The sequence below is a fragment of the Trichomonas vaginalis genome, chromosome I, assembly GCF_026262505.1.
Source record: "Trichomonas vaginalis G3 chromosome I, whole genome shotgun sequence".
NCBI classification, from domain to species: domain Eukaryota; phylum Parabasalia; order Trichomonadida; family Trichomonadidae; genus Trichomonas; species Trichomonas vaginalis.
In genome coordinates, this window is record NC_067203.1 from 16,872,601 (window position 1) to 16,899,498 (window position 26,898).

The following is a 26,898-nucleotide window of genomic DNA, read 5'->3' on the forward strand; positions in this document are numbered from 1 at the left end:
GGATATTTAGAATTTATTATCTATTAAAAGAAAAGTTCACAATAAAATTGATGTGTGTTCAGAAGGAAATGAATTTCAAAATTTCTAATTATGAATATTTATGAGAAATATTATCTTCAATATTATCTATTAGTGCACTATATTATATCTAATACGTTTAAAAAGCATATTTACGTAAAATTATGTTCAAAGATATAAAATATTGTAATTCATAACGATATCCTTGAACAATAAAATACCCAGAAGTAAGGATGCAAATTTCTATATACATATATAACCAAATGAAAATTCAAATTGGACAAAGAAATATTTCACGCGAAATTCGATCGAAACTAATCAAATAATACAATGCTCATATATTCAAAGCGAATTGATAACTTCTGATACTTAAAGAAGAAAAAAAATTTACTGAAAAATATTTATTTTTAACAAACATATGATTAAATGTAATAATAATACTCAAATGGAATAAGTATAGCATAATGATCTGAAATTTAGGCTTGATTTGATTTGAAATGAAAATTCGAAAATTATCGAATGAAAATTCATAAGAAAGGACAAAAATGCACAAACTATTGATTGTAATTTGAGTCCCGGATGATTGGAATCATTTGAAAGCTGTAATTTCTTGACTTTGTAGTCTATCTTCTTGAGTTCTTTCATTATCCTCGATATTAAGCTGAACGAATGGTCTTCTTTGCGATTCGTTCAATGAATTCCACATTGTACTCAAAGGCTTACCAATTGCCTGAGGTTTATCGCATTCTCCATGAACTTTAAGTAATGGACGAATATGGCGTGAGAAGAACATGAAAGCAGAGCGAGGATGCTTAATTGGAGGAATTATTGAGATATCAATTTGATTTGGTTGAATTGATCCATCTTGTAAAGCTTCTGAAAGACGTTTGAAGAACTGCTGTCTATAAATACGCTTTTCTTCTTTGAATCTACACTTATCATAAAGAGAACATTCTTCATAATACTCTCTTTCTTCTGGAGATACGTTTTTCCACATTTGACCAAGGATTGCAGATACTTGCTGGAACATTTTTTCCTTATTTCCTTCATTTATCTGGTTTTTTAATGATTCAGTAACTTCTTTTCGTTTATCTTTAGCAAAAAATACAAAAGGGCTGCAGGAAGCCTTTGGCTTTTCCAACCTAAGTGTTTTTAATATCTGCTTTATTGGGTAATTATTTTCTTGATTCGTCATTGTCACTTTTTTGTTTTCTCATTTGCAAATTTAATAAAAGGACTTGATAATGAGCATTGTGATTAATTGATTTTTTATGAAATAAAAAAAGTGTCAAATTTATTTTGTAAATGAATAAACCTGATTATAATGAACTAATGGAGTTGACAAAAGATTACATTGATACATTTGATACAATATTCAGGTTGACAACGCTCAATGAAGACGAAATAGATAAATTGTACAATGATATCAAAAGTAAATTGATTGAAACTAAAAAAGTTCCTCTATCTGATATTTTTAAAGCGATCCAAATGGCAGCATTATATAACAATCGCTATTTGAATTCATATTGGCTACTCTTCAAAAAGTTTTTTAACGAATATCATCCGCTAAACGGAATAGAATTTGTCAACCAAGGTTTTGCAGCCCTTTATATTAAAGAATATAATACTGAATATGATGAAAGTTTTGATAATTTATTCTCTAAAACTACACTAATCAATGGATCATTAAGTCTTCATGAAAAAAACTCAATATATTGGGCAATAATGTTTGACAACAAAGATTTATTTATTCAACTCATAGAAGAAAATGATTTTGATATTAATCAAATATATAGTAGTGCTTTCTATCCAATTCATGATAGGGGATTTTCTTTAATTGAATTATGCTGTTATTATGGAGCTGTTAATTGTTTTAAGTTATTAAGAACAAAGTTCAAATCACAAATAACAGATTTTTGCCTTGATTGTTCATTTTTAAGTGGGAAACCAGACATCATGAATGAATGCTTGAAAGAATTAAAACCATCCTATGAAACCATGCCATATGCAATTATTTCACATAATATTGATTTTGTCATGTTTCTTCAGAACGAATATGATCTGAAATTTTCTTTAGAAGATTGTGTGAGATATTATAATCTTCATCTATTCTTGGTTTATTTAGATCAGACAAAGAATATTAACGAATGCTTTCTATTTTCACCACATTTTCATTGTAAATCTCTTTGCGAATATTTACTTTCTCATGGTGCTGATATTAATTCAAAAAGTCCTTACGGTGAGACTGCTATTCATAATGCAGTCTTAGAAAATTGTAAAGAAATAGTGGAGCTTTTGATTATACACGGAATAGAAATTAATGTAAAAAACGATTATAATGTTACTCCAATCGATATTGCAGCAACACATAAAGATAATGAATTAGCGGAGATTCTCATCTCAAATGGTGCAGATATTAGTGACTTGAATCCTTTTGGAAAAACATTAATTAATTCTTCTGTAATGTATGCAAATGAAGACACATTGAAAGCACTTATTGCAAAAGGAGTAAATTGGAATGCAAAGGAAAAGATTCATGGAAAAACAGCACTTCATCATGCTGCAGAAAATAATAAGTTTGGAATGGTTGAATTTCTTGTTGCGCATGATGTGGATATTAACTCAAAAGATAAATATGATAAAACACCTTTACATTATGCAGTAATCAACAATAATTTGCAAATCGAAGAGTTTCTTATTTCACATGGCGCAGATATCAATGCCAAAGATAATCAACTTAAAACAGCCATTCATTATGCTGCAGAGAAAAATCGAAAGGAAATTTTAATAAATCTAATTTCTCATGGAATTGAAATAAATTCTAAAGATAATTTGGGACAAACTGCTCTTCACATAGCATCAATGCTTAATAACAGTGAGATAGTAAAAATTCTCGTATCTCATGGCGCAGACATCAATGCATAAGTTAATGTTTACAAAACGCCAATATACTAGGTTACATTCAACAAATGTATTACGATTTATTTCTCATTCACCTCATAAATTATATGATTACTTCAAAATTCTATATTAAGGTAAGCCGAATAATTCGTTCAAATTGTTGAGCGGTATCTAAGGAATTTTATTGAATAATATCTATTTAAACATGCTGTTTTCCCGTTGTGTTTGGTACACTTTAGTGTAATTTGCAAGGAACAATGAATAAAGCGATTCTACATCATAAATATGATTTCTGATCATAGACTGCACATAATTCTCTTTCTATTATATTGTACGGTAGATGTATGAAGCAAAAACTGCTTGTTGTAAAATTAAATCAGATGGATTTTTTATCCATCTGACGAAAATAAGTATTTTTCCTCAAATAAAAATCAGAATTGTAGTTAAGGGTATTCTGTAATTAATGTTTTTACGAAATAAATCCTCTGATAAAAAGGGAGAGTCATTTTTCTTATCTGTGATTTGTTATTATAAGCAAGTTCAAAGTTTACTCGGCATTCTGGTCATCTGTCCAGAGTTGGACGTTGTCCTTGAGGAGCTGAAGGATAAGTGTAGCCTCGGAGTACTCATCTTCCTCAAGCTTGTCAATAAGGCCGACAGCTTCCTTGAATGACTTGTCAGCGAGCTCGATAGCTTCGTTCTTCTGTCCAATGATTTCGTAAAGGAAGACTGAGTAGTTAAGAGCAAGGCCGAGATACTGTGGGTTAGCCTTGGAGAGGTCCTTAGCGAGATTCATAGCCTCTTCGTATGCCTTCTTAGCGGCCTCAGAGCCCTGAGCACGAGCAGCCTCATCTTTGAACTCAACAGAGTAGCGGAAGTAATCGGCCTTGAGCTTCCAGTAGAAAACCTTGGAAATAGCATCATCGGCAGCTGGAAGAAGCTTCTCATCGACAAGATTAACGATTTCGTTGCAGTAGTTGTCAAGCTCTTTGACAAGTGAATTGCGAAGTTCGATAAGGCGGTTCTCGCGCTCCTTGGCACCCTGGATTGATGGATCTTCAAGGAATGCATTGACGCTGCGAAGAGCTGTACGGCGGTTGCCTGTGAGGGCCTTGTAGGCGACTGATAACAAATTGCGTTCATCTAAGGAAAGCTTAGCATCGAGATCGATAATTTCCTTGATGTATGTGATGACGTCCTGATGGCGCTCGGCCTGGTCGGCAACGCGGGCCATGAAGAACTTGAGTTCGCGATCGCTAGACATGTGCGTCAAATGGCCGTACCAGTCCGGACCGGTACTCTTCTCAAAATTGTGATAAATTATTAGGTTTACATCTTGTAAACTTGATGGTCAGTGAAGCGACATAAACTTATCAATACCGTAATAATTTTAAACGTTTACATCACCAAATTAAATCGATCTATTGATGAGATATAATTCAACGATTTAAATTGACAAGTGATATCAGAAATCTACTTTTTCAAACCTATCGTTCTCACTTGATTGCTTTTCCTTATTTAATAATTGCCTCTCAAGAAGGATAGCTCAAAGTCATATCTCGGTTATATACCTGTTTTCGTTGTATATGCTGCTGCTTTATTACGAAGCATTTCACTTTTCGAATATGATTTTATAACTATGACAATGCAAGTCTTAAGAAAATTCTCAAGCTGGTGCTTGCCATTGGGAAGTTCTTTCAATGAATTAGGCTAAATTGATTCAGGATTCCTTTCAGCTATCGATATATCGCTTTATTTTCCAAGTCATTTATTAAAGTTGAGTTATTTCAGAATTACTCCTTTTTTGCTTGCTTATTCAAAGGAACTTCGGAACATTTTCCCTTGATCCTTTGGAGATATCTTTGCAAAGTTTGGGCAGATTTTTGCCTAAGGGTTTTGAATGTATTTGATATTTTTGAATATACTTCTTGGCAGTAAATGCCAAATCTGGACATTATCCAAATTTAAACCCGATTAGAAATATTTTTGTTATCTGTTTGCTTTTTTTATAGGAAGAGAAATTTAAGATAATTAAGAAAAGCAAAAAATACATTTTCATAAATTTATAAATTCAATACCAAGACGCTCAACGGAAAATACCAAGGGCATATAAACACAATAGCAATATAGATAGAAAGTGTCATAAAAATGCTTAGTGACTGACTTTGAACCAACAATTACAGATCCTATGAATATTAACTAACGTACTTTTATAATTTTAAGTAAAATGCTAATACTTACCTACTGTTGTAATAAAAATGACTTTATTGCTGTTAATGCAATAAAATTTCGAATTCATGATAATATTGCTTTTTCTAATAATTACATTCAATTTTGATCAATTACTTCGTGCACTGTAAGTTTTCATGGTGAAAACATATCAAATATATTTGAATTACTTTATTTTTATCACTCGAAAATATCAAATTTTAACAATGAATATGATAAAATCTAAATTTGAAGATTGGATACAAATTATTGGATAAAATAATTTGTTTTCACTTGATTAACCACCCTTAATTATTGAGAGAATCTGTGAAAAAATCATTTTTATATAAAAAAATTGTCAAAAAAACTTTCAAAACCTAAAAAATATCAAGCATAATGTGTTGAATTACCACAAAAACCTTCTTTGTTATAGCAGGGCGCGCATAATTAGATATAAAATAACATCATATCTTATTTTAGTTTTGTTTAACGAATTCAGATTATTGCATCTTCTTCCAATATCTGTTTTAGATTTTGAAACAGTGAAAAGAGAGAGTATGATGAATATATGCTATTGTTATTTTTGTTCATAATAATATCAACGTATATTTTAATGAAAAAATGAGTAGTTGTAAACAAAGTTAGTGATTCCATAAAAGTGACAAAATTTTAATGTCATCAACAAATGTTTTCTACTCAAACAATTGGCAAGATAGTCGCCTATTATCCAACAATGAAATTGATCAATTCCTTAATAATGAACTTCAAGAAAACTTAGAGAGTTATTTGGAACTCTTTGATATTAAACCTTCATTTGATAAAGAATGCACTCACAGATTTAAACCAGTTTTTATATCACAAGATTTGCATTCTACTATCAATGTTGTCGTTGCATTTGGTTTCCTTGCTGGTTCAAAACCTCGGGGAATTCTATTTTTCCATCTCAAAGTTGAAAATGTTAATTCTATAATTACAATGCTTGACTTATTTACTACAAACAACATATCAAATTGTATTTCGAAATATAATATCAAAATAATTCGACAAGTTCCATACCGCTTAGAATCTATTTTATATTTTTCGACTATAATAAGTGGAACCCGAGAATTACCTTACATTTTTGATCATATCGATGCAATTCAACCTGGAGATAGGTTGTTTTATAGTTTTAATGAATTCAACTTGCAATACGATTGTTATCGAATAATTTCTATTTTATCGACTGATTGTTCAAATCAAGTAACAATTCGCAATTTTAGAGGAATCAAAGATGATTGTCCACCTTTTTCAATGCTTCTCAAAGAAGGTTATAGTTATATTTGCTCATTCTTCACAAAACTTTCAAAAGAGACTCCTTCAAACGCAGAATTAGAACAAACTCCTTCCAACATGAAACATGTTGAAATTGAGAAATACTCTATAACCCACCATTCAAGCTCTAATAGTTCCCCAAAAAGAGAGGACTATCAAAATTTAGATCTCATTTCTGCAAATGACTTAATACCTGTATTTTAAAAAATTTTCATATTTATTATTTATAATGAAATATATTTATGATTTAATCTGCTTCCCTATAGCTTCAATTATCAATAACTTTTTTTTTCAAACACTTATGCAAAGTTTGTTTCAAATTCTCGGATCAGGTGGCAAATTTTCGTATTTCATTCTGATGTTAGGCTTTGCTATCTCAGCACCTATACTATTCTTTGTTACTTATTATCATCTTTTCTATTTATTAGGTGAAGGAGATGGGATGTCTGCATATGGAGAAATCAGACCAAAAATCGAATCTAATTCATCGTTTGTATTCTATATTCCAATGAATTCTTCAACGAAACACAATCCCGACTATCGTATGAGATTCTGGGAAAAACAATTAAAAGATTTTACCGCAAAATATGAAAGGAATTATTTAGGCCCTTTCAAATCTCCTGTTAATGGTTTCAAAATCATTAATTTTACAGAAGGTTTTGAATTAGTTGACTTTGATCATTGTGTGAAATTCTGCAACTCAGTCAAACACTTCAAAAATAACTATATAGATTATGATTGGTTTATTTTTGCCGATTCTAATACATACATTAATATTTCAAATCTTAATTCGCAATTAAAAGAGATACAAAAGGATCATGATCCATTAAAAGAAGTACTGATAGGATATGGGCCTTCACCTGATAATAAAAATCAGAATCCTAATCCTTCTACCGGCGTAATTTTATCAAATTATGCTTTATCAGCTCTAAACCCAGAAACTATTGCAGTCAAGCAATGCGAAACGAATATGCTGATAGATGTTCTTAAGAATGCTATTCAAGTCAAATCATTTCTTAGTCAGAACAATTTTGTTGTTATTCCTCAAGATAAAATCCATAAAATAGCAACAACACATGTTAAAGATCTCATGACATGCTCATACGATTCAATTCGTTTTGGAGAGCCAATATTTTATAATATTGGTAAGAATGATCAAATTTCAGTTGCTAGATTATTTGAAAGTCCAGATCCAAAACTTGGAATTGCACAAATACAAGATTCTTTTTCATTTTGTTATTTTAATTAACTATTTTTTTTTATTCTTTGTTTGTAAATGTTTATATTAGCTTTAATTTCATGATTAAATTTTTTAGGTATAAGTATCAAGCATAAATTTACTATCTAATAAATATTTTATGGATAAATTTTTTTCCTTATAGTTTGGGTAACTATTGTTGGGTCAACAAACCAGGAAATTTAAATATCCTTCACTAAAATTGTTACAAATCTTTGAAAGATAGTTATATTTTATAGAATTCTAACAACAATTTATGATTGAATTAGTGTAATATAAAAGAACAATAACAATTCATTAGGATTAAATAAATCTTTATGATCATTATAAAATCATCTTAATGATTAATATTTTTCATATTTTATTAACAAATTAAATAACTTAGTAATAGAATCATCGTTTAAAGCAAGAAACATATGATATGAACAATCTGTGAAGTATATTTACTAAGTTATAATAAAATTAATTTTTATTAAATTAATGGAACATTCAGTATTGTTGTAGAATGCTTTGCATCAAAAATATAATTGGATAATCCTGTTTGGAGGCAGATTTCAATCTGTAAAAAATTGTAAATAGTTGAATTTGTTAAAATTCTTTGGAACAATTCCCCTCATAGGCTTCAAGCCCTGGTGTAATGCACAAGGACCAAAAATCTCTCTTAGAAGTAAGCACTTCTTGGCTTACATAGACAAAAATTAATTTGACAGTTTAATTAGTGATCCCTTAAAAGTGACAAAATTTTAATGTCATCAACAAAAGTTTTCTACTCAAACAATTGGCAAGATAGTCGCTTATTATCCAACAATGAAATCAATCAATTCCTTAATAATGAACTTCAAGAAAAATTAGAGAGTTATCTCGATCTCTTTCAGATTCAACCTTCGCCTCATTATGATATTATTAAGGATTGTAAACCGGTCTTTATATCACAAGATTTGCATTCTCCTATCAATGTTGTTGTTTTATTTGGTTTCGTTGCTAAGCAAAGACCTCAGGGATTTCTATTTTTCCATCTCAAAGTTGAAAATGTGAATTCTGTCATCACAATGCTTGACATATTTACTACAAACAACATATCAGATTGTATTTCGAAATATAATATTCAAATTATTCGACAAGTTCCATACCGCTTAGAATCTTATGAATATTTTATGAGTATAACAGCTTGGAAATATGAATTACGTTACGTTTTTGATCATATCGATGCAATTCAACCTGGAGACAGGGTGTTTTATAGCTTTAATGAATTTAACTTGCAATACGATTGTTATCGAATAATTTCTATTTTATCGACTGATTGTTCAAATCAAGTAACAATTCGCAATTTTAGAGGAATCAAAGATGATTGTCCACCTTTTTCAATGCTTCTCAAAGAAGGTTATAGTTATATTTGCTCATTCTTCACAAAACTTTCAAAAGAGACTCCTTCAAACGCAGAATTAGAACAAACTCCTTCCAACATGAAACATGTTGAAATTGAGAAATACTCTATAACCCACCATTCAAGCTCTAACAGTTCCCCAAAAAGAGAGGACTATCAAAATTTAGATCTCATTTCTGCAAATGACTTAATACCTGTATTTTAAACATTTTCATATTTATTATTTATAATGAAATATTTATGATTTCAGGCTCCACGTTCATAAATTGAGAGGGAATTAATCCTCCTTTTTTTTAATGGTCCATAACTCCATGAATACCCAAAGACAAGGGGTAGGAGTATGACCAAATGAAACTGTAGCTTCAACAGCATAAAAATGTTTTTTTCATCGAAATCCTTGGTATTTTACCTCTAAGATCTATTTTCGAAAGTTGATCTTATTTGTTTTATTTGCTCATAAGCTCTTACGTGGCACCATTGTTTTTCGTTATTTGCAATAAACAATGGTGACTTTTTTAAAATTATCTATAATAATATGAGTTTGTTTCATTTTATTCTATTCCAGTCAATTCAAAAGATTAGACAAATTGATTGCTTTATTGTAATTTATTATACTTATAGTTTTTAAGATAATTTTTTTATTATTTGTTTGTAAATGTTTATATTAGCTTTAATTTCATGATTAAATTTTTTAGGTATAAGCATCAAGCATAAATTTACTATCTAATAAATATTTTATGGATAAATTTTTTCCTTTTAGTTTTGGTAACTATTGTTGGGTCAACAAACCAGGAAATTTAAATATCCTTCACTAAAATTGTTACAAATCTTTGAAAGATAGTTGGATTTTTGAGATTTCTAACAACAATTTATGATTGAATTAGTATCATATAGAAGAACCATAGTTATTTCAAATTTCAAGGAAATTTACTGTTCTTTGCGGGCAAATAATGGAATAATTTGATTTCGGTTTTATCTTCTAAAAGAAGTGATTACTTCATCTAACACAGTCTTTGTACTGTAGCATAATAGTTCCTTATATGATGAACCGGATAATTCGGGAAAATTGATTTATATTGTGTTAATTTCGGTAAAATAGGGGTTCATCAATATCGTGCTTCTGAGAAATCACTGATACAGACTCTGTAACAACTTTATGTCCAACAACAGACATCGTAACAGGTTTCCTCGGGGATACTGGAACTGTTTTTCTTGTTAATTTCTTTGCCATGATAAGTTTAGTAGGTGTTATATCAAATGGTTTAAAGTCTTTAATTTTCTTGGTAATCGCAATATAGTCTGCCTCAATAGAATCAAAGGAATTATTCAATGAATTTTTTTTGACATTTTATTGAAAGATTTGAGTGAAATTTTAAAATAATTATTACCAAATAATTGTTTTAAATGAAATCGTCAAGGTCATTTGGCCGAGTGGTCTAAGGCGCCAGTTTAAGGCACTGGTCCGCGAGGGCCTGGGTTCGAACCCCAGAGTGACCATTTTTTGAGTTTTTTTATTATAATATTTTCCATAGACAAATAATTCATTGTTTCTTATGTATCTCCTGTCTATTATTATCTTTCTATTTCCGTTTCCAAATCCTAATAAGTGACATCTTTATATTCTTTTATAGAACTTTGCAATAAGACATGTAATCATGAAGATTTTGAAGATGAATTTGTTTTGTAAACTTTATAAATTTTTTTTTGAATGAATGAAAATGATTTTAAGCAAACTAAATTATCGCGGTGTTTGAATAACTACGTAACTTGCGAAAATCGAATCTGGAGTATTGATGGTGAAAATATCATTCAATCCGGAAAAATTATATATGATTTACTCAATACAAAAGCGGTTTCAGCTGAAATATGCATACTTACAATTAACAATGCCTTTTCACATAGAATTGCATCACAAAAATCACTTATTAGCTTATTAAATGTTATAAAACCAACAAATACAAAAAAATTCACAGCTTTATTAGAAGAGCTTGAACCTAAAGTGATTGATATCACATATCCAACGTCATTCATTAATCTATCTGAAGAAGCAATTCTTGTTTATTTAAATCTTGCTGCAGAAGCAAACGATACTGCCAAATATTTCGACATATTATCAAACCAGATATGTAAACCAACATCACAGACACTGATTAGCGCTCTAAAAGGAGGTTCTTTAGAAATAATCAAAGATTTATTCAGTAAAAAGGTCACGATACCTCGAGGAGACATCGTTAAACTACTTATTGAATATCACCAAAACACAATATTGAAATTTTACTTTCCTTTCAATGAAATTCAAACTCAAGTTTATATCGGAGCTCTTTGTGAGTTTTCAAACCTGGAAATCATTGCATTTACTTTCCAAAACAATACCACTAATTTAAACGCCGAATCTCTGTCAACTTTGCTGTTTTTCACTCATTTATACAAAGCTTTCGATTTATACGATAATTTATCAGAATTTTACAAAAATACGATCAATGATGTACTTAACAAGGTAGAAACGGTTTCAATTAAGAGTTTTGAAGAATTTAAATTTAATTTGCCTCAAACAATCACGAACATTGAACTTTATGACGAGAAATCGTTCGGATACGTTTATGGGGACTATTTGTCGAAGTTTAGTCGCTTAAAATCCCTTGTTTTGTCAAATTGTGAACTTCATTACCTCAAAGACTTAAAATCATCGATTATTGAGATGGATCTCTCAAATAACTTCATTACTACAGTTGAAAATTGTGGTCCTCTCTCAGAATTAACAAAATTAAATTTATCATTTAATTTTTTGACGTCAATTGACTTTCTTTCCAAGGCGAAGTCACTCAGAGAGCTTGACTTATCAGCTAATCAATGTTTAATTGACTTTTCTCTGCTTTCCAAATGTCCAAATTTAGAAAAAATCAAATTATCTTTCAACAAAACAACGAATATCACTTCCGATCAACCATTTATGAATCTTATATACTTAGATCTATCCAGAAACGAGATTTCAAGCATTCCTCAGCCAAATTTATTTCCAAATTTACAAAAACTTGATTTATCATTCAATAATATCACAGAAATACCAAATATCATGATAGAATTTAAATCACTTCTTGATTTGAACTTATCCCATAATTCAATTTCGAATTTTGAAAATCTAAAACCAATTTCTAGTCAATTGAACACTTTTAAGTGCGAATCAAATAATGTATCACAATTTGAAGTATTTACACTCCTCGGATACGATTCTTGCATTGAAAAAATTGCTCCTTCTCTTTCATTTTTTCCAAATGAGTCAAAAGTTCATAAATATGGCTCAAAGATGAGAGGAAGACTTGAAGTTTTTGCCACTTACCAAGATAACGAAGGAAAGACCCAATTTATTGCGAAAAAAATTCATCAAATGTATATGACGACAAAAGAACCAACAGAGATTGCCAATATACTTCTAAACTACTACAAAGCTAATTGTACGTCTTTGCTGCAGCCAACAGGGGTTCTTTTGCCAAATCAAGACTCAAGATATTATTTTACAATTTTGAGCCAAGTTGATGACAATTATTTCACTTTAGATACAGTATTAAACTCTGTTAAGCCTTCTGATGGTAAAGAAACTCATTGGAATGATACAAACAGATACATAATTGCAATAGGAGTTGCAGCTGCTCTGAAATCACTTCACGATATGAAAATGATACATTCCAGATTAACACCATCAAGTATATTGTTAGATTCAATGAATTATCCGTTTATTTGGGATCATTATTTATATTCTATAGAAAAAGATGAAATTTATTCAAATTTTGCCCAGAATACTTACCAATATGTAGCTCCTGAATGTTTATATAGTTCAGATATTACAGAAAAAGCTGATGTTTACTCATTTGGAATAATATTGAGACAATTAGTTTTCAATGACTCTATTTATGATACAACACATAAAGAATCGGCAATATACCATGCAATACAAATGGGAACAACGCCAAAAGTTGAATGTGGAACTCCATTTTATAAATATTTAACAAATCTCTGCTTGGAATACGATCCGAACAAAAGACCGTCAATGAAAGAAATATTTGAGAAGCTCAAAGACCTTAAAAATGAGTTATTCGTTAATGTTGACAAAAATCAAATAAATGAATACATTAAAACCCTTGAAAGCCCAGGTCAGAAGCCTCCCTGCAACATGGAAGATGTCGCAACCTACTTTTCGGACCTTAAAATGCTCAGGGAACAAGCTGATTCAAATAATCCTCAAAAACAGCTTCTTTATGGCAAATTACTGATCTCAAAGCTTGAAACAAGACTTGGTTTAGCTTATCTAAGGCAGGCAGCAACATCACAAGACCCAATTGCGATGTATAAGTACGGTTTAGTCTTATCAAACGCTGTAGCGCCAGATAACGATGATGCAACCGCATTCCAATACTTAAAGATGGCTTCTGACAAAGGAAATATCGAAGCCACAGCCAAATACGCTCAATTTCTTAGAAAGGGAAGGGGATGTCAGAAAAATTTATCCCAAAGTTTACAACTATTCAAAACTGCTGCAGACAAAAACTGTCTTTCTGCACAAGTTGGCTATGCGGAGATGCTTCACGATGGCGAAGGTACATCACCAAACTTGAGAGAAGCATTCTATTACACGAAAGAAGCTGCAAAACACGGTGGTGCCGATGAGATATATAATCTTGCTAAATGTTACCATACGGGTGATGGTACTAGCAAAGATCTTAGGCAAGCACTGGAGAACTACAAGATTGCAGCCGATAAAGGCTCACTTTTGGCAGTTGGTGTAATTTCTAACGTTGCCAAAGAAGGACAGAAGCTTTCGAAGAAGGCCACGGATGTTTTCAAGAAGAGCCATGTCAGTTCAGATGTCCAGAGGGCCGAAACTCTCATAATGTACGCGATTATGTTAGTTATCGGAACAGATGACGTCGAAAAAGACACAAAAGCCGCAGCCAAGCTTCTCAAAGTCGCCGCACAGAAAGGCTATGCAGAAGCTCAGTACGAATACTCGATTCTCCTTAAAGAAGGCGATGGGGTTTCACAATCAGATAAAGATTCTCTCCAATACTTGCACAATTCCGCCCAAAACGGATTCCTTCGAGCACAACTCGCTTATGGCGACCATCTCCTCTCCAACAAGGAGTTCCTTGATGCAGCTCGAGTCTACAAACAAGCTGCAGACAACGGAAACGCCGAAGCACAAGTGAATTACGGTGATTTAATTCTGCAAAACAAAGCAGGAAAAATCCCAGTTAACGATGCCACGAAATACTTCAAAATGGCAGCAGAACAGAACCATCCTTTAGCACTCTACAAACTAGGTGTTGTTTGCGAAGGAGTCGCAGTTGAACCTGTCCATTTCCAGAAAGCTTTAGGTTACTACAGACAAGCAATGAATTTAGGTGTCGAAAAAGCATCTTTGAAAGTTGCAAAAATGCTTTGTGAATTGAACGAAAACCTTGAAGAAGCAGGAGATATAATAGAGAAGGAGATGAATAAAGGAAACAAAGAGTGTTGTTATAATCTCGCTCATATGTATATCAGTGGAATTGGAAGAGAAATTGACTACGAAAAAGCCATTGAAATCTTAAAAATTGGATTGGATTCATCGCAAGCAATTAAATGTTCATTTACTTTAGCTTGTTTAGTATATAAAACAACACAAAACCCTTCTCCCAACTCTCTAAAGTTCTTCGAAATGTGCCAAGGCGAATTCGAACAAACTGCGAAAAACATAATTGGATACGCTTATTATACAGGAAAAGGTTACGGAGAAGATAAAATGAGGGCAAAACAAATTTGGTCTATTTCTAAAGAACAAGGTGGAAGCGAATCAATGTTCAACTTAGCAATGATGATAATGAAAGGTGAAATAGAAAATGATCATGAAAACGAACTCGAAAATTTACTCAAAAAATCTGCCGCGAGTGGATATTTTCCCGCAGCTTTTCATTACGCAGAATATCTCTGTAAAAGAATGAAAGATAATGATGATGACGTTGCAAGACAATACTATTCTAATGCTGCTAGAGGAGGACATATCCCATCAATGCTGAAGGTAGCAATAATGTATGATAGAGGTTCAAAATCTTTCGAAAGATCTCCTTCGAAAGCATTGGAATTTTTCAAAATGGCCGCCGATACAAAAATTGACGAAAAAGTTCCACAAGATTGGAAATTTGGTCGGTTGGATTTCATTATTTCTGAGAGTTTCTTCAAGACTCATGAAGATTACGAGCATGACTTGAGTCTCGCCATGCAAAGGACAGGAGAAATCCTTCTTGGTGGCGAAGCAGGTTATTCTGATTACCAACTCGCGAGGGAATATTTCGAAAGAGCAAGAAAACATAATGACGTGGAAGCAACTTTCCAACTTGGTCAAATTTATGAACATGGTTTGGGTGTTGATTGTTCAACAACAAGAGCAAAAGAATATTATGAAGAAGCTGCTTCAAAAGGTCACAAATTCGCAAAATTGTATTGTAATTTTCCTAAAACAGAAAGAGAAGAAATTGCATCACTTTTGGACAGATATCCAAACGTAAATGCAGAAAAAGCAATTGAAGAAATCCTTGGTAACAAAGAAGATGGTATCAGTACTGCTCTTAAAAGTCTGATGAAAGTTTCATTGGATGAAGAAGAAGATGAAGATTACGATTTCATGTTGGATGATTTGAATTTAATTGCAGATGAATTCAAAAACAAAAATTTTCCAAAACTTGACAACCAAACAGAAAATTTAGTTCAGAAGAAGTCATCAGTTTTTCCACAGATGTCACAATTTGACTTCATCTCTTATATACAGAGTGAATCTGGATCAATCACAGACATGAAACCTCCTTTCATGGTCAGTTTCGAAACTAACATGAAGCTGCATATGTTTCCAAGAAGAGACGGAACACAGCTTGGATTTAAAGTTGCTCCAACAAAATTGAACACGACATATAAGAATAGAAAACCGGTTTTCAAAGTTGATTTGAAACAAAATATTGATTACTCAAATCCAGCAATTTTATATAATCAATCCGTTTCTTTGCAGAAGGAAGAATCTACATTTGACGAAGGTTTGAAGTTACTGAGACTTTCTGCCGAACAAGGATTTCCTTCAGCTTTGTTTGATCTTGCAAAAATGTACAAATATGGTGATAGAATAGAGAAAAACGAGGAAATTGCAGATAAATTGTTTAAATTGGCAACAGAGAGAAGCAACAAAGAATAATACCAATTTTTTTATTGTTATGTAATAAAAATATCTTGTTTATGTAATTAGATATTTACAATATATATGTACTTTTTATAAGTCTCGAAGTAATACAATAATTGAAGGAAACAAGAAAAGAATCAGAGGTATTTTGTACAAAAATCTCGTATTTTTGATAATCATCATTTGTTATATGATAATATCCGAGTATGAAAGTTAAAGTGAAATTTCCAAGGCATTTAAATTGAAAGATAGTCTCACGAAAATTCTGACGGCAACCTGCAAAGCTGCTTCCAAGGCATTAGAAAAAAAATTGAATAGTGGAAATTTTTTTTGGTAAAGTTATGAAATTTCAAAAGTAGTTCAGGACATGAATTACGAATACATTGCTGCTCATATCAGCGATTATATTCAAAATGAAAACTTCTTTGATACATTTAACAAAGAAGATATTAAACAAATCATGAAATATTCAACTTTAACAGCAAATCAATACGTTACTCTTCTCAAACAATCATCTACAACTATCAAGGCCAAAGAATTATATGTATGTACACGAAATGCAAATGTTACTATCCAAAACATGGAGGAAGTCGTTTCTACTCTGAAATCTGTCAAAAAATACATGAAATTCAATATATTCGATGGTATCATTGATATTTTGGATCAAAAAGAGCAAGAAATACCTCTTTCTACAGAAGGAATTCAAAATCCAAGACAAAATGCTGCCAAAGAAACAAATGTCAATCAAACTAATGGAAATATCAATGACTCTAGAGAGATTTTTACTAAAATCGCAGAACTTAAGAAATCTAGTGATTTTGAACGTGTTTACAACTTCTTTAAGGAACTTTCTGCTCAAGGAAATCAGGAAATGATTCAAAAAGCATGTGAAGAAGGACTTTTGGAAAAGAAGATAATGTGTGGTAATAATGTGCTTCATATAGCATGTGAAAGAGGAAATCTCAGACTTGTCAAATCACTCATTGAATGTAAGTGTGATAAAGAAGTAAAGAATGATGATGGATGTACTCCACTCATTTGTGCATCACTGCATGGTTGTATTGAAGTTGTTCAATATCTTATCTCAGTTGGAGCTAATAAAGAAGCAAGGGATAATAATGGCGGATGGACTCCACTCATTTCTGCATCAGCTAATGGTCAACTTGAAGTTGTTCAATATCTTATCTCTGTTGGAGCTAATAAAGAAGCAAAGGATAATGGTGGATGTACTCCCCTCATTTGGTCATCAGCTAATGATCAACTTGAAACTGTTCATTATCTTATCTCTGTTGGAGCTGATAAAGAAGCAAAGGATAATGATGGAAAGACTCCACTCATTTGGGCATCATATTTTGGTTATCTTGAAATTGTTCAATATCTTATCTCTATTGGAGCTAATAAAGAAGCAAAGTCTAATGATGGATATACTCCACTCATTTGGGCTTCACAACGAGGTTATCTTGAAGTTGTTCAATATCTTATCTCAGTTGGAGCTAATAAAGAAGTAAAGTCTAATAATGGATGTACTCCACTCATTTATGCATCAGCTAATGGTTTTCTTGAAGTTGTTCAATATCTTATCTCAGTTGGAGCTAATAAAGAAGTAAAGATTAAAGAATGAAAAACTGCATTCAAAGTTGCAAAAGATAATGTAAGAAGCTACCTAAAAGCTTAGATTTAAGTAAACTATTGAATTTAAGATAAAAAGTTAATTTTTTCGATGAATCAGCAATGTTTGACTAAATATGTTCGCTGTAGCATATATTGGATAAGTTTCAAGAAAATATTAATTATTTCAATCATATTGTCATATGATATGGCATTACACGTTAAAGCATTATTATGGCGAATTAAATACTTAATGATTGACTAACTGAAATCGAATGAACCTAATCCTCCCAATTTTTTTAATTTTCGCCCTTGGTAAGGGTTTCGTTTTGCGAAAAAAACGTACAATACGCAATTTCGCTAAAAAAACATTTAGCTAGCAATTTCGACCTTTGACTCCACTCAAGACGTTACTTTTTTAATTTTGCGGTATCATATTTTTGGAAAATCTTTATGAATATTATATAAAAAGTCTCTTTAATATCTATATTTCATATTTTTATCGATTTTTAAAGTTTTTGCGAAAAGTATTCAATTATTTTGCTATTTGGTCGGGTAAATGTCAGATTTGCGACATTTTCTGATATGATATTCAGATTCTACGTTGATAATAATGCTTATAGAACCCTCTTGCTATTGTGTCAAAATTGCGAAACCGATAGCAAAAATATCTCGCAATATCAAAATTGAGATATTGAGTGAATTATGCATTATAGAGATTAAAAATCTGATTTGTGAAAACATCTCATCAGTTTCTAGCTAATTCAAAAATCTTTACTATCTTATTCGATTAAAATGAAAAGGGAATAGTTTCATTATGCTTTAAATGACAGCCTTATAATATAATCATAGTTTTCGCTCAATATGCAGCATTTTTTTTTCGAAATCTATGGTCAATGTCCTAAATACTGATTGCTTTGCATTCATATCTCTTACATTTTCTATACCCACATCACTATTCATTGCTATTCCTATTTTTCATTTTTGTTTGTTTCTCATAATTTCTCAAAAAACACGATAACTTGATATTTGTAAATATCATACTTTATAACGTAAATAAGAACTTGACCTATTAAGAAAAGCAGTAATGAAAAGAAAATCCGAAATTCATAAAAATTACAAGTTTCTGATGACAATTAGCTTAATTAAACCAGGTACAAGATTATATAATTGTATTTTCTATCCAATTATCCATAGAATATCTTATCCAGAAAAAATAACTTGATCAATACCAAATGATTTTTTAACTAGTAAATAAAGTATTTTCTTTACACACACATTGTATATCATAGTTTTTTTTTGGTTTCGCAAAACATCCAAAAACAAATATGCTATAAAAGTGACAATTTTAGCAAAACGAAACCCTTACCCTTGGTGAATTTTTTTTTGAATATCTGTGGAACCAAATGATAACTTTCCATGGAAATTACTCAATTGTAATTTTTTTTGAGTAATGCAATGGACTTTTATAAAATCAACGACAATACAAAAAGCAAGAGGAATTTCAGTTCACTGACTGATAACAAAGATATTGCACTGCATTTAAATGAATTTGAAGCCGTTTTGCACAAAATACTAGAAAATCAAACAGATGAAGAACAATTAGAACGCTATTTAGCGAATGTTATTGAATATTTGCAATATAAGCATATCGAATACATTGAAATATTTAATGAAAATGACGGATTGTTAATATTAGTTCATATTATTCAAGATTTTCCAATCTTAATAGAAGACTACATCATACACATTATCGAATTACTTTTAGAAATATCAGATGAGGATACAATAGATAATTTTATAAATAATCAGATCATAATTGAAGCAATCATAGACAATTTTCATATCCCTTCCTCATTACATTGTATGCTCATACTTCTTAGTAAATCCACACAAATACCTTCATTTATTTTTGATAATTTGAGTTTTGATTTATTATTCCAATGTTTTGGAGAAAACAGAGAATTTATTGAAGATTACAGCAATGAAATTGTTCCATCATTAATAATTACATGTGTCCTGTTGAAACACCTAAAAATTGAGCTCAATGATTCAAATTTAGAAATTCTCATATTTCTTTTAAATTCAATATCAGAAATTGGGTTCGATATTATTTGTGATGATGAAATGATCCAATTTTTGGAATCAATCGATTTTATTATCAAAATTATCCCAAATTTGATATATAATATTTCAGATTCTTTCTATGACGGTATTTTACAGTTAGAGCAAAAATTGAAGTACAAAACTTATGTATATTCAATTTTAATTGATTTATATAATCAAGATTTAATTTTTCAACCCACTGACCAATCATTTTCACATCATATATATGAGAAATTAGATTTATTTTCAATCACATCATTTGTTTTTCATCAGAACAATCTTGGAAAATCAAATTTTGCATTTTCTTTAGCTATTGATGTTCTTAGTATTTATTACAGTCTAAACAACAATGAAATTGGTTCGGAATTCAGTCATGAACTATTTCAGCATTTGATTGAATTTTTTATTCTATCTCAATTTACAAATCGAAAAATTTTACTCAGAATGATAGAAAAAATGGTGAATTTATCAGATTCATTAATTGTTTACTTAACAGAAGAATTTGTATCGATTTTGATTGAAATGCTCGATCCTTCTTTCGAAGAATCAAAAATTCCTTTAAGAATCTTATTAATTGTATCAGAAAATGTTAATTTAGGAAAACCAACTGCAATTTCCAAAGATTTTTTGTTGGAATCAGATTTAGTCGATTTCTTGGTCAACGAACTTGATACTGAGAATGACGAACAAGAAAGAGTTGTTCAAACTATTCTAAATAACCTCGGAATTGACAATGATTAAATAAAGATTATTTTTAAAAGAATTTTTATAGATTGTCTACATAAAATTTACTATTTGCATTTATTGAATGCTCCTCATATAAAAATATCTTATTCATGTGTAAAAATATCTAGTTTCTAGTTTCATGCTACAAAGATTTAATGAATTCATGTAGATTGTTTACATAGTATACTATATGCATATTTTGAATGTTAGTCGAATACTCTTCAAGTAAAAGTCATCTTATTTATGTGTAAAAGAAGTTCTAGTTATATCCAACTAAGAAAATAGTAAGACATATAAGATATGAGATATTTGTTTATTCTTTCATCTATATTAGATAGTAGAGATCAATAATTAATCAACTTTTAATATTATTCATCTAGATGAATCCTTTGTTTTTAAAAATATCGGATACTTGTAATTAGGGATTTAAAAACGGTTTCGCCAAATGGCGAATTGCTGAAAATTCGCTAACTCAGCCTGATTTTTTCGAATTCGGCGAACTCAAAAAGTGACATAATTTATACTGAATCTCGCTATAATCATTGATAATTTTTGCATATGTCAAATAGTTACAGTATGTTTATAACTTTATTTCGTATAGTCATGATGCTCATGATAGCCATTTTGAATTTAAGTGAATAATTGACAGATTCAAGGCGTCAATACTTGTTTTTGGAAACTTATCATATAACTTCAAATATATTAATACAGTACCATGCAAATACTGTAATGACTTCTCGTGTTTTTTAGATAATCTCGATAATATCTTTTATTTATCTCATTATATTGAATAATTTCTTCTTCTTTTCAATTATCTTTTTACACAAGTAAATCCTATTATTAAAAATGCTGAGTAATTGAGAAAAACCTAAATATTTGCAAATATTATCTAATTTTAGATAAATTCCTTCACAATATCATAAAGGAAGAGATTCCAAATAATATTAATAATATTAAGTATTAGTGTGCGGAAAAGGCAACAATTTATTTCATTCAAATTTTTCAAATTAAAACCATGCCATTTCTTAAAGCGCACATAAAAACTGTTTATGTTATGAGTAATAATTTATAACGAACTTAATCATAAATTTCTTAGTTTTGAATTCAAAATTATTCTGATTAGTTAGTATGAGAATAAATTGTTATGATTTAATCAAACTAACATCAAGAAAAGCTAATTTTGCAATCAGCATAATGAAATGCAAAACCAAAAAAAATAATATTTTTTAATCGTGAACAAATATGAACTTTATTGTCATAATATATATATTCATCAAATATATTTTGCGAATTCGCCATTTTGTAAAGTAAAATTGAGAGGAAAACGATAATCCCAAAATAAAAATAATAGACCCTATCTTAAAATCATGAAGATTATCACACAATAAAAATGTAAGACCCTTTATTAATAAAAAACGAGAATTCCACAAAATAAAAATAACAGACCCTTTTATATGGTTTGGAAATTGAAAAATGGCGAATTCGCCAAAAAATTAGAAGTGGCGCAATTCGCCATTTTGCGAACTTTTTTTAAATCCCTATTGTAATATGAAATCATTCATATATGACTGACTTTAGTGAGATGTGTTAAGTCAGTTTCGAAGAATTATTAATTGATCTGAAACTCAAATCGAATCACAATAGTTTAGAGGCAACCAGTATTCATATAATTCTTGAAATTAGTGCGGAAAAGTAACATGAATAGAAATATAATTTTATAATAAAATAACAAAAATAAATAAATTAAAAGAATATATCATAACAGTAGTATAAGTCAACTAATAATTGAAATAAATTTCATTTTGAAAGAAAATTATTGATATCAAAGCTTAGATTCTCTTCTGGCATTTCTTCCGGCAGAGAAGACACTTCTTCAGGTGCATTCCATGCTGGAAGTGTCTGCAAATCGCTCTTAATATCAATAGCGTTATATTCCATAAACAAATCAGAAAGTAATTCATCCTGAGTATGTGTAGACTTAGTAAGTTTGTCTGCCAATTCAGTTAGTAATACGTTATATCGCATAGCTCTCTTTTTATCAATGTATTCAAATTCTGATATGAAAATATCAACAGCTTTGTATAATCCATCAACCTCTACGTTATATATATCAAGGTATCCATCCATTTTTTCTACAAAAGGCCTATAATCGAAAGCTTTATTGACAAAAAGATCTTCATTCTTTTTCGAAGTCTGATTTGCATTTAGTTGTTCTAATTCGTTGATGTAACAAATATTATCCTTAAGGAGTTCAGTATATTCATGCTTTGCATTTTTATATACTTCAATTGTTGTGTTTAATTTAGTTTGGGCTTCTGCAATAGATTCTTGATATGATTTGTAAATGGATTCCATCTCCGGTATGAACTTATTTTCAATATAATCGCAGATATGTTCCCAAGATGTTGGTTTTGCAAAATCTGAAAGGATAAATGACTTGAGACCTTCTGCTAATGTAGGAGTTGAAAGATTTTCAAAGCTAAGCTTTTTAATAACATGATCTCTTCTTGCAAAATAATTTTTTGTGTAAATATTGCGGAATTCTAAGAACTCATTGGCGAGAACAATCAATGCCTTGATTTCATTTATTATGGCATCTTTGGCAGAAATTATCTTTTGAATTGCTTCTGTTATATCATTGATATTACTCATCTTGATATATAAAAAAATTAATTTGAGAGAATTACTGGTCAACAAAGTTTTTATTGAATCGGATGCAGGAAACGTTATTAAGAAATTAAACCTATTACACCAAGATAAAATTTGTCATTTTTTAAGACCAAAATTTTCTAAAAATAAAACCGAATTATCACAAAATTTGAATAATTTTATTAAGTTTACACGGAATAAATTTGATCCATCATGTAAACCTCGATGTCACTTTCGTGGCCGAGCGGAGCGAGGCCACGAAAGTGACATCGAGGTTTACATGGATGGGTTCTATATATATACAGCTTGACCGGTAGAAAAGCGGATCGATTTTTATCAATAATTGGACATTCTATTTTTAATAAAATAAACATATATTTATATGGGAAATTAGGGAGATCTGAAACTCAAAAATTATTTTTGAATTTTAATATGATAAATATAATTGTGACACATTTCAAAAAGCATTGTAGAATCTGATTTTATTTCTATATTTTATAAAATTAATATATGTTTGTATGGAAAATTCGGGAGATTCAAAACTCAAAAATTAAAACTCGATAATTTTAATATATCTTGATTCACATTTGTATGTAAATTAGTATTAAATTATTAATATTTATCAACTCCATGATTCAAATTTATTGATGTCAATAAAATTCATTTATATTATGAATATTAGACTATGTATGGTATGTGTGTTCTGGTAACATTAAAATCTCATATACTAGCAATTTGGCACTTTTTGTCACTTTTCATGAAATTTCAGTTTTCCTAAACTCGATTTTAATAATTGTTTTAGAATGCTAATATAATGTATAATTTATTTATCCAATCAAAATTTAAAAAAGTTCAGTATTTGCCATTTTAGACTTCAAGCTCGCGACACATTAACCGCTTTTTTAAAAATTGAGACTGACATCTCTAAAATCATCTAAAAAATCCAAATATCTAATAAAATCATATCATTAAAATTCCTCTCAATTTTAAAATTTTTTATAAATTGAGAATTAGATCTCTAATATCTTCTAAAAAATCCATATCTCACAAAAAAAACTAAGTTTTATTTTCACATTCAATTTCCCCAAAAAAAATCTTTTTACCTAACAGCAAGGCAGAAATTTGAAACGAAGTTTCAAATTTCTCAAGCTTGCATTCTGGGCACGTAAGTGCCCAGAATGCTAAAAGGCGCGTAGCGCCGTCGCTGAAAATCAAATTTACCCTATTATAACATACTGGTGCAATACGTCAATTTATTTCACCTATAAATCCAAAAAACTTCAAATGAGATCACATTACAGTCTTGTTCCGATCATTGTTATTTACATCACCATATAACTTTAATGAATAAAACATCAGTAACATTAAGAATGCAACTTTTTGAACTACCAAAATTTATCCAAAGGACAGTTTTTTTGTGGAATCCAGAAAATTGTCATTCATATGCTTTCAGTCTCACAATAAAATTTAACATATTCAACTATATTATACAGATATGCATCTTTTTAAAATCATTTTACATAATTTAGGAATCAAAAGTTAAAGATACGTATCTCTCTAATACTGATTGTTCCATCAGTGAGAGTGAGAGATAGATATCAAATGTGAGAGCTCGAATAATGCATTAATCACTAATTTGAAGTCCTGAACAAAATTTTGAAATCTTAAATCTTGAACAAAATGTTTCGACGTAACCGTTATTATCGTGTCTTTTCATATCTATGAGCTTAATGATAATTCATAAATTATATAAGAAATCTATGCGAACATTGTTTTCTACATGTACAACCTAGCATTTCTTTCTTCCAATGAATTTTAAAGGTTTTGTATATGGTAATAACAAATATATGAGTTTTAAAATTTTTCATGTCTGATCTAGACAATAACCCAAATAAATACAATGAATTACGAAGTAACTACAAATACTACATCGATTCATATAATGCTTTGTATCAACTGAAAACGGAAAATGAAGAAGATTTAAACTTAATTTACAAAATAATCAAAACAGAACTGATTGATTCAAAGAAATATCTATCAACAAATGCTATCATGGACATTTTAAATATCATTCCATATAATAATCACTATACAAAGTCATATTTATCTCTTATCAAACTCATATCAGACGATTATCATGTTAAAGAAGTCAGCAATGCTAAACTTATTTCAAACTTCCTATTTTTTAAGGAGTATACATTTAAATTAGACAAATCTAATGTTTTCGAAAAAATTAAATCAGGGGATCTCGATATTCATATAGAAAATACAATTTACAGAGCAATTATTTATAATGACAAAGAAAGGGTCATCTTTTTCACGGAAAGAGATGGATTTGATAAAAATCAAAAACTTAAATATGAATTTTATCCAGTTTCTATAGAAGGATTATCATTACTTGAATTATGCTGTTACCACGGCACAGTTGATTGTTACAAGTTATTAAGATCGAAATTTAACTCAGAAATAACACAAAGATGTCTTAAATTTTCATTTTTAGGAGGAAATCAAGAGATCGTGAGTGAATGCTTGAAATATCAAAAACCAGATGAAGAATGCATGAAATATGCAATTATTTCACATAACAATGATTTTGTTACATTCTTGATGAATGAATACAATATACAGATTGATTTATATTATTGCGGAATATATAATAATCTTGAATCATTTTTAGTTTATTTCGATCAAACTAATGATTTTAAAAATTGCTTTATTTATTCAGCAATGTTTAATATTCCATCTCTTTGCGGTTATTTTCTTTCATTTGGTGCAAATATCAATGATAAAGATGATGACAGAAATACTGCTCTTCATTATGCAGCGGGTTGTAATTGTAAAGAAGTAGTCGATTTTCTAATTTCACATGGTGCAAATATACACGAAAAAGATGAAGATGGAAATACATCTCTTCATAAGGCAGCAGAATATAATAGTAAAGAAACAACCGAAGCTCTTATTTCATTTGGTGCAAATATCGATGAAAAAAATATATTTGGAAATACTGCTCTTCATAATGCGGCATTGAAAAATTGTAAAGAAACAGCCGAAATTCTTATTTCGCATGGTGCAAATATAAATGAAAAAGATGAAGATGGAGAAACTGCTCTTCATTACACAGCACGTAGTAATAATGAAGAAACAGCTGAAATTCTTATTTCACATGGTGCAAATATCAATGAAAAAGATAAGTGTGGAAATACCGCCCTTCATATGGCAGTTTTGAAAAATAGTAAAGAAACAATCGAAGTTCTTATTTCACATGGTGCAAATATCAATGAAAAAAAATAATAATGGAGAAACAGCACTTCATTATGCAGCATTGAAAAATAATAAAGAAACAGTCGAATTTCTTATTTCATATGGTGCAAATGTCAGTAAAAATGTGGAAATACAGAACTTAATAGTAAAGAAATAGCTGAACTTCTTATTTCACAAGGTGACCACTGATACTACTTTCATTTTCTTCTTTCTACTATTATTAGCTAGAGCATCCAACTAATGCTGCTACAGTGTAACATAATGCTACATGACTAGATTGGAAGTCATTCT

At 30.1% G+C, this 26,898-nt stretch overlaps 11 protein-coding genes and 1 non-coding gene across 12 annotated transcripts; 9 read left to right on the forward strand and 3 right to left on the reverse strand.

Moving 5' to 3' along the window:
* Positions 1-411: 411 nt before the first annotated feature.
* TVAGG3_0998830 (high mobility group protein) lies at positions 412-1,213 on the reverse strand (the record flags this gene model as incomplete). Its single annotated transcript, XM_001582339.1, has 1 exon — positions 608-1,213. One exon carries the CDS (start codon positions 1,211-1,213, stop codon positions 608-610), a length of 606 nt encoding a protein of 201 aa, XP_001582389.1.
* A 110-nt stretch (positions 1,214-1,323) lies between these two features.
* TVAGG3_0998840 (spectrin binding) lies at positions 1,324-2,943 on the forward strand (the record flags this gene model as incomplete). The annotated part of the gene is made up of 1 exon (XM_001582340.1): positions 1,324-2,943. One exon carries the CDS (start codon positions 1,324-1,326, stop codon positions 2,941-2,943), a length of 1,620 nt encoding a protein of 539 aa, XP_001582390.1.
* A 422-nt stretch (positions 2,944-3,365) lies between these two features.
* Positions 3,366-4,215, reverse strand: TVAGG3_0998850 (protein domain specific binding; the record flags this gene model as incomplete). The annotated part of the gene is made up of 1 exon (XM_001582341.2): positions 3,467-4,183. One exon carries the CDS (start codon positions 4,181-4,183, stop codon positions 3,467-3,469), a length of 717 nt encoding a protein of 238 aa, XP_001582391.2.
* A 1,584-nt stretch (positions 4,216-5,799) lies between these two features.
* On the forward strand, positions 5,800-6,642 carry TVAGG3_0998860 (uncharacterized protein; the record flags this gene model as incomplete). The annotated part of the gene is made up of 1 exon (XM_001582342.1): positions 5,800-6,642. One exon carries the CDS (start codon positions 5,800-5,802, stop codon positions 6,640-6,642), a length of 843 nt encoding a protein of 280 aa, XP_001582392.1.
* A 97-nt stretch (positions 6,643-6,739) lies between these two features.
* Positions 6,740-7,707, forward strand: TVAGG3_0998870 (uncharacterized protein; the record flags this gene model as incomplete). The annotated part of the gene is made up of 1 exon (XM_001582343.1): positions 6,740-7,687. The coding sequence occupies one exon, from the start codon at positions 6,740-6,742 to the stop codon at positions 7,685-7,687; it is 948 nt and encodes a 315-aa protein (XP_001582393.1).
* A 714-nt stretch (positions 7,708-8,421) lies between these two features.
* Positions 8,422-9,418, forward strand: TVAGG3_0998880 (uncharacterized protein; the record flags this gene model as incomplete). Its single annotated transcript, XM_001582344.1, has 1 exon — positions 8,422-9,264. One exon carries the CDS (start codon positions 8,422-8,424, stop codon positions 9,262-9,264), a length of 843 nt encoding a protein of 280 aa, XP_001582394.1.
* A 1,058-nt stretch (positions 9,419-10,476) lies between these two features.
* Positions 10,477-10,556, forward strand: TVAGG3_0998890. The gene has a single exon. It is a non-coding gene; the product is annotated as a tRNA-Leu (tRNA).
* A 211-nt stretch (positions 10,557-10,767) lies between these two features.
* TVAGG3_0998900 (SEL-1-like protein family) lies at positions 10,768-16,544 on the forward strand (the record flags this gene model as incomplete). The annotated part of the gene is made up of 1 exon (XM_001582345.1): positions 10,768-16,272. The coding sequence occupies one exon, from the start codon at positions 10,768-10,770 to the stop codon at positions 16,270-16,272; it is 5,505 nt and encodes a 1,834-aa protein (XP_001582395.1).
* A 57-nt stretch (positions 16,545-16,601) lies between these two features.
* On the forward strand, positions 16,602-17,920 carry TVAGG3_0998910 (ankyrin repeat protein family; the record flags this gene model as incomplete). Its single annotated transcript, XM_001582346.2, has 1 exon — positions 16,625-17,878. One exon carries the CDS (start codon positions 16,625-16,627, stop codon positions 17,876-17,878), a length of 1,254 nt encoding a protein of 417 aa, XP_001582396.1.
* A 1,301-nt stretch (positions 17,921-19,221) lies between these two features.
* Positions 19,222-20,777, forward strand: TVAGG3_0998920 (uncharacterized protein; the record flags this gene model as incomplete). The annotated part of the gene is made up of 1 exon (XM_001582347.1): positions 20,494-20,712. The coding sequence occupies one exon, from the start codon at positions 20,494-20,496 to the stop codon at positions 20,710-20,712; it is 219 nt and encodes a 72-aa protein (XP_001582397.1).
* A 1,605-nt stretch (positions 20,778-22,382) lies between these two features.
* On the reverse strand, positions 22,383-23,349 carry TVAGG3_0998930 (uncharacterized protein; the record flags this gene model as incomplete). Its single annotated transcript, XM_001582348.1, has 1 exon — positions 22,495-23,349. The coding sequence occupies one exon, from the start codon at positions 23,347-23,349 to the stop codon at positions 22,495-22,497; it is 855 nt and encodes a 284-aa protein (XP_001582398.1).
* Positions 23,350-25,212: 1,863 nt separating this feature from the next.
* On the forward strand, positions 25,213-26,637 carry TVAGG3_0998940 (ankyrin repeat and SOCS box-containing protein 4 family; the record flags this gene model as incomplete). Its single annotated transcript, XM_001582349.1, has 1 exon — positions 25,213-26,637. One exon carries the CDS (start codon positions 25,213-25,215, stop codon positions 26,635-26,637), a length of 1,425 nt encoding a protein of 474 aa, XP_001582399.1.
* Between the last annotated feature and the right edge of the window lie 261 nt (positions 26,638-26,898).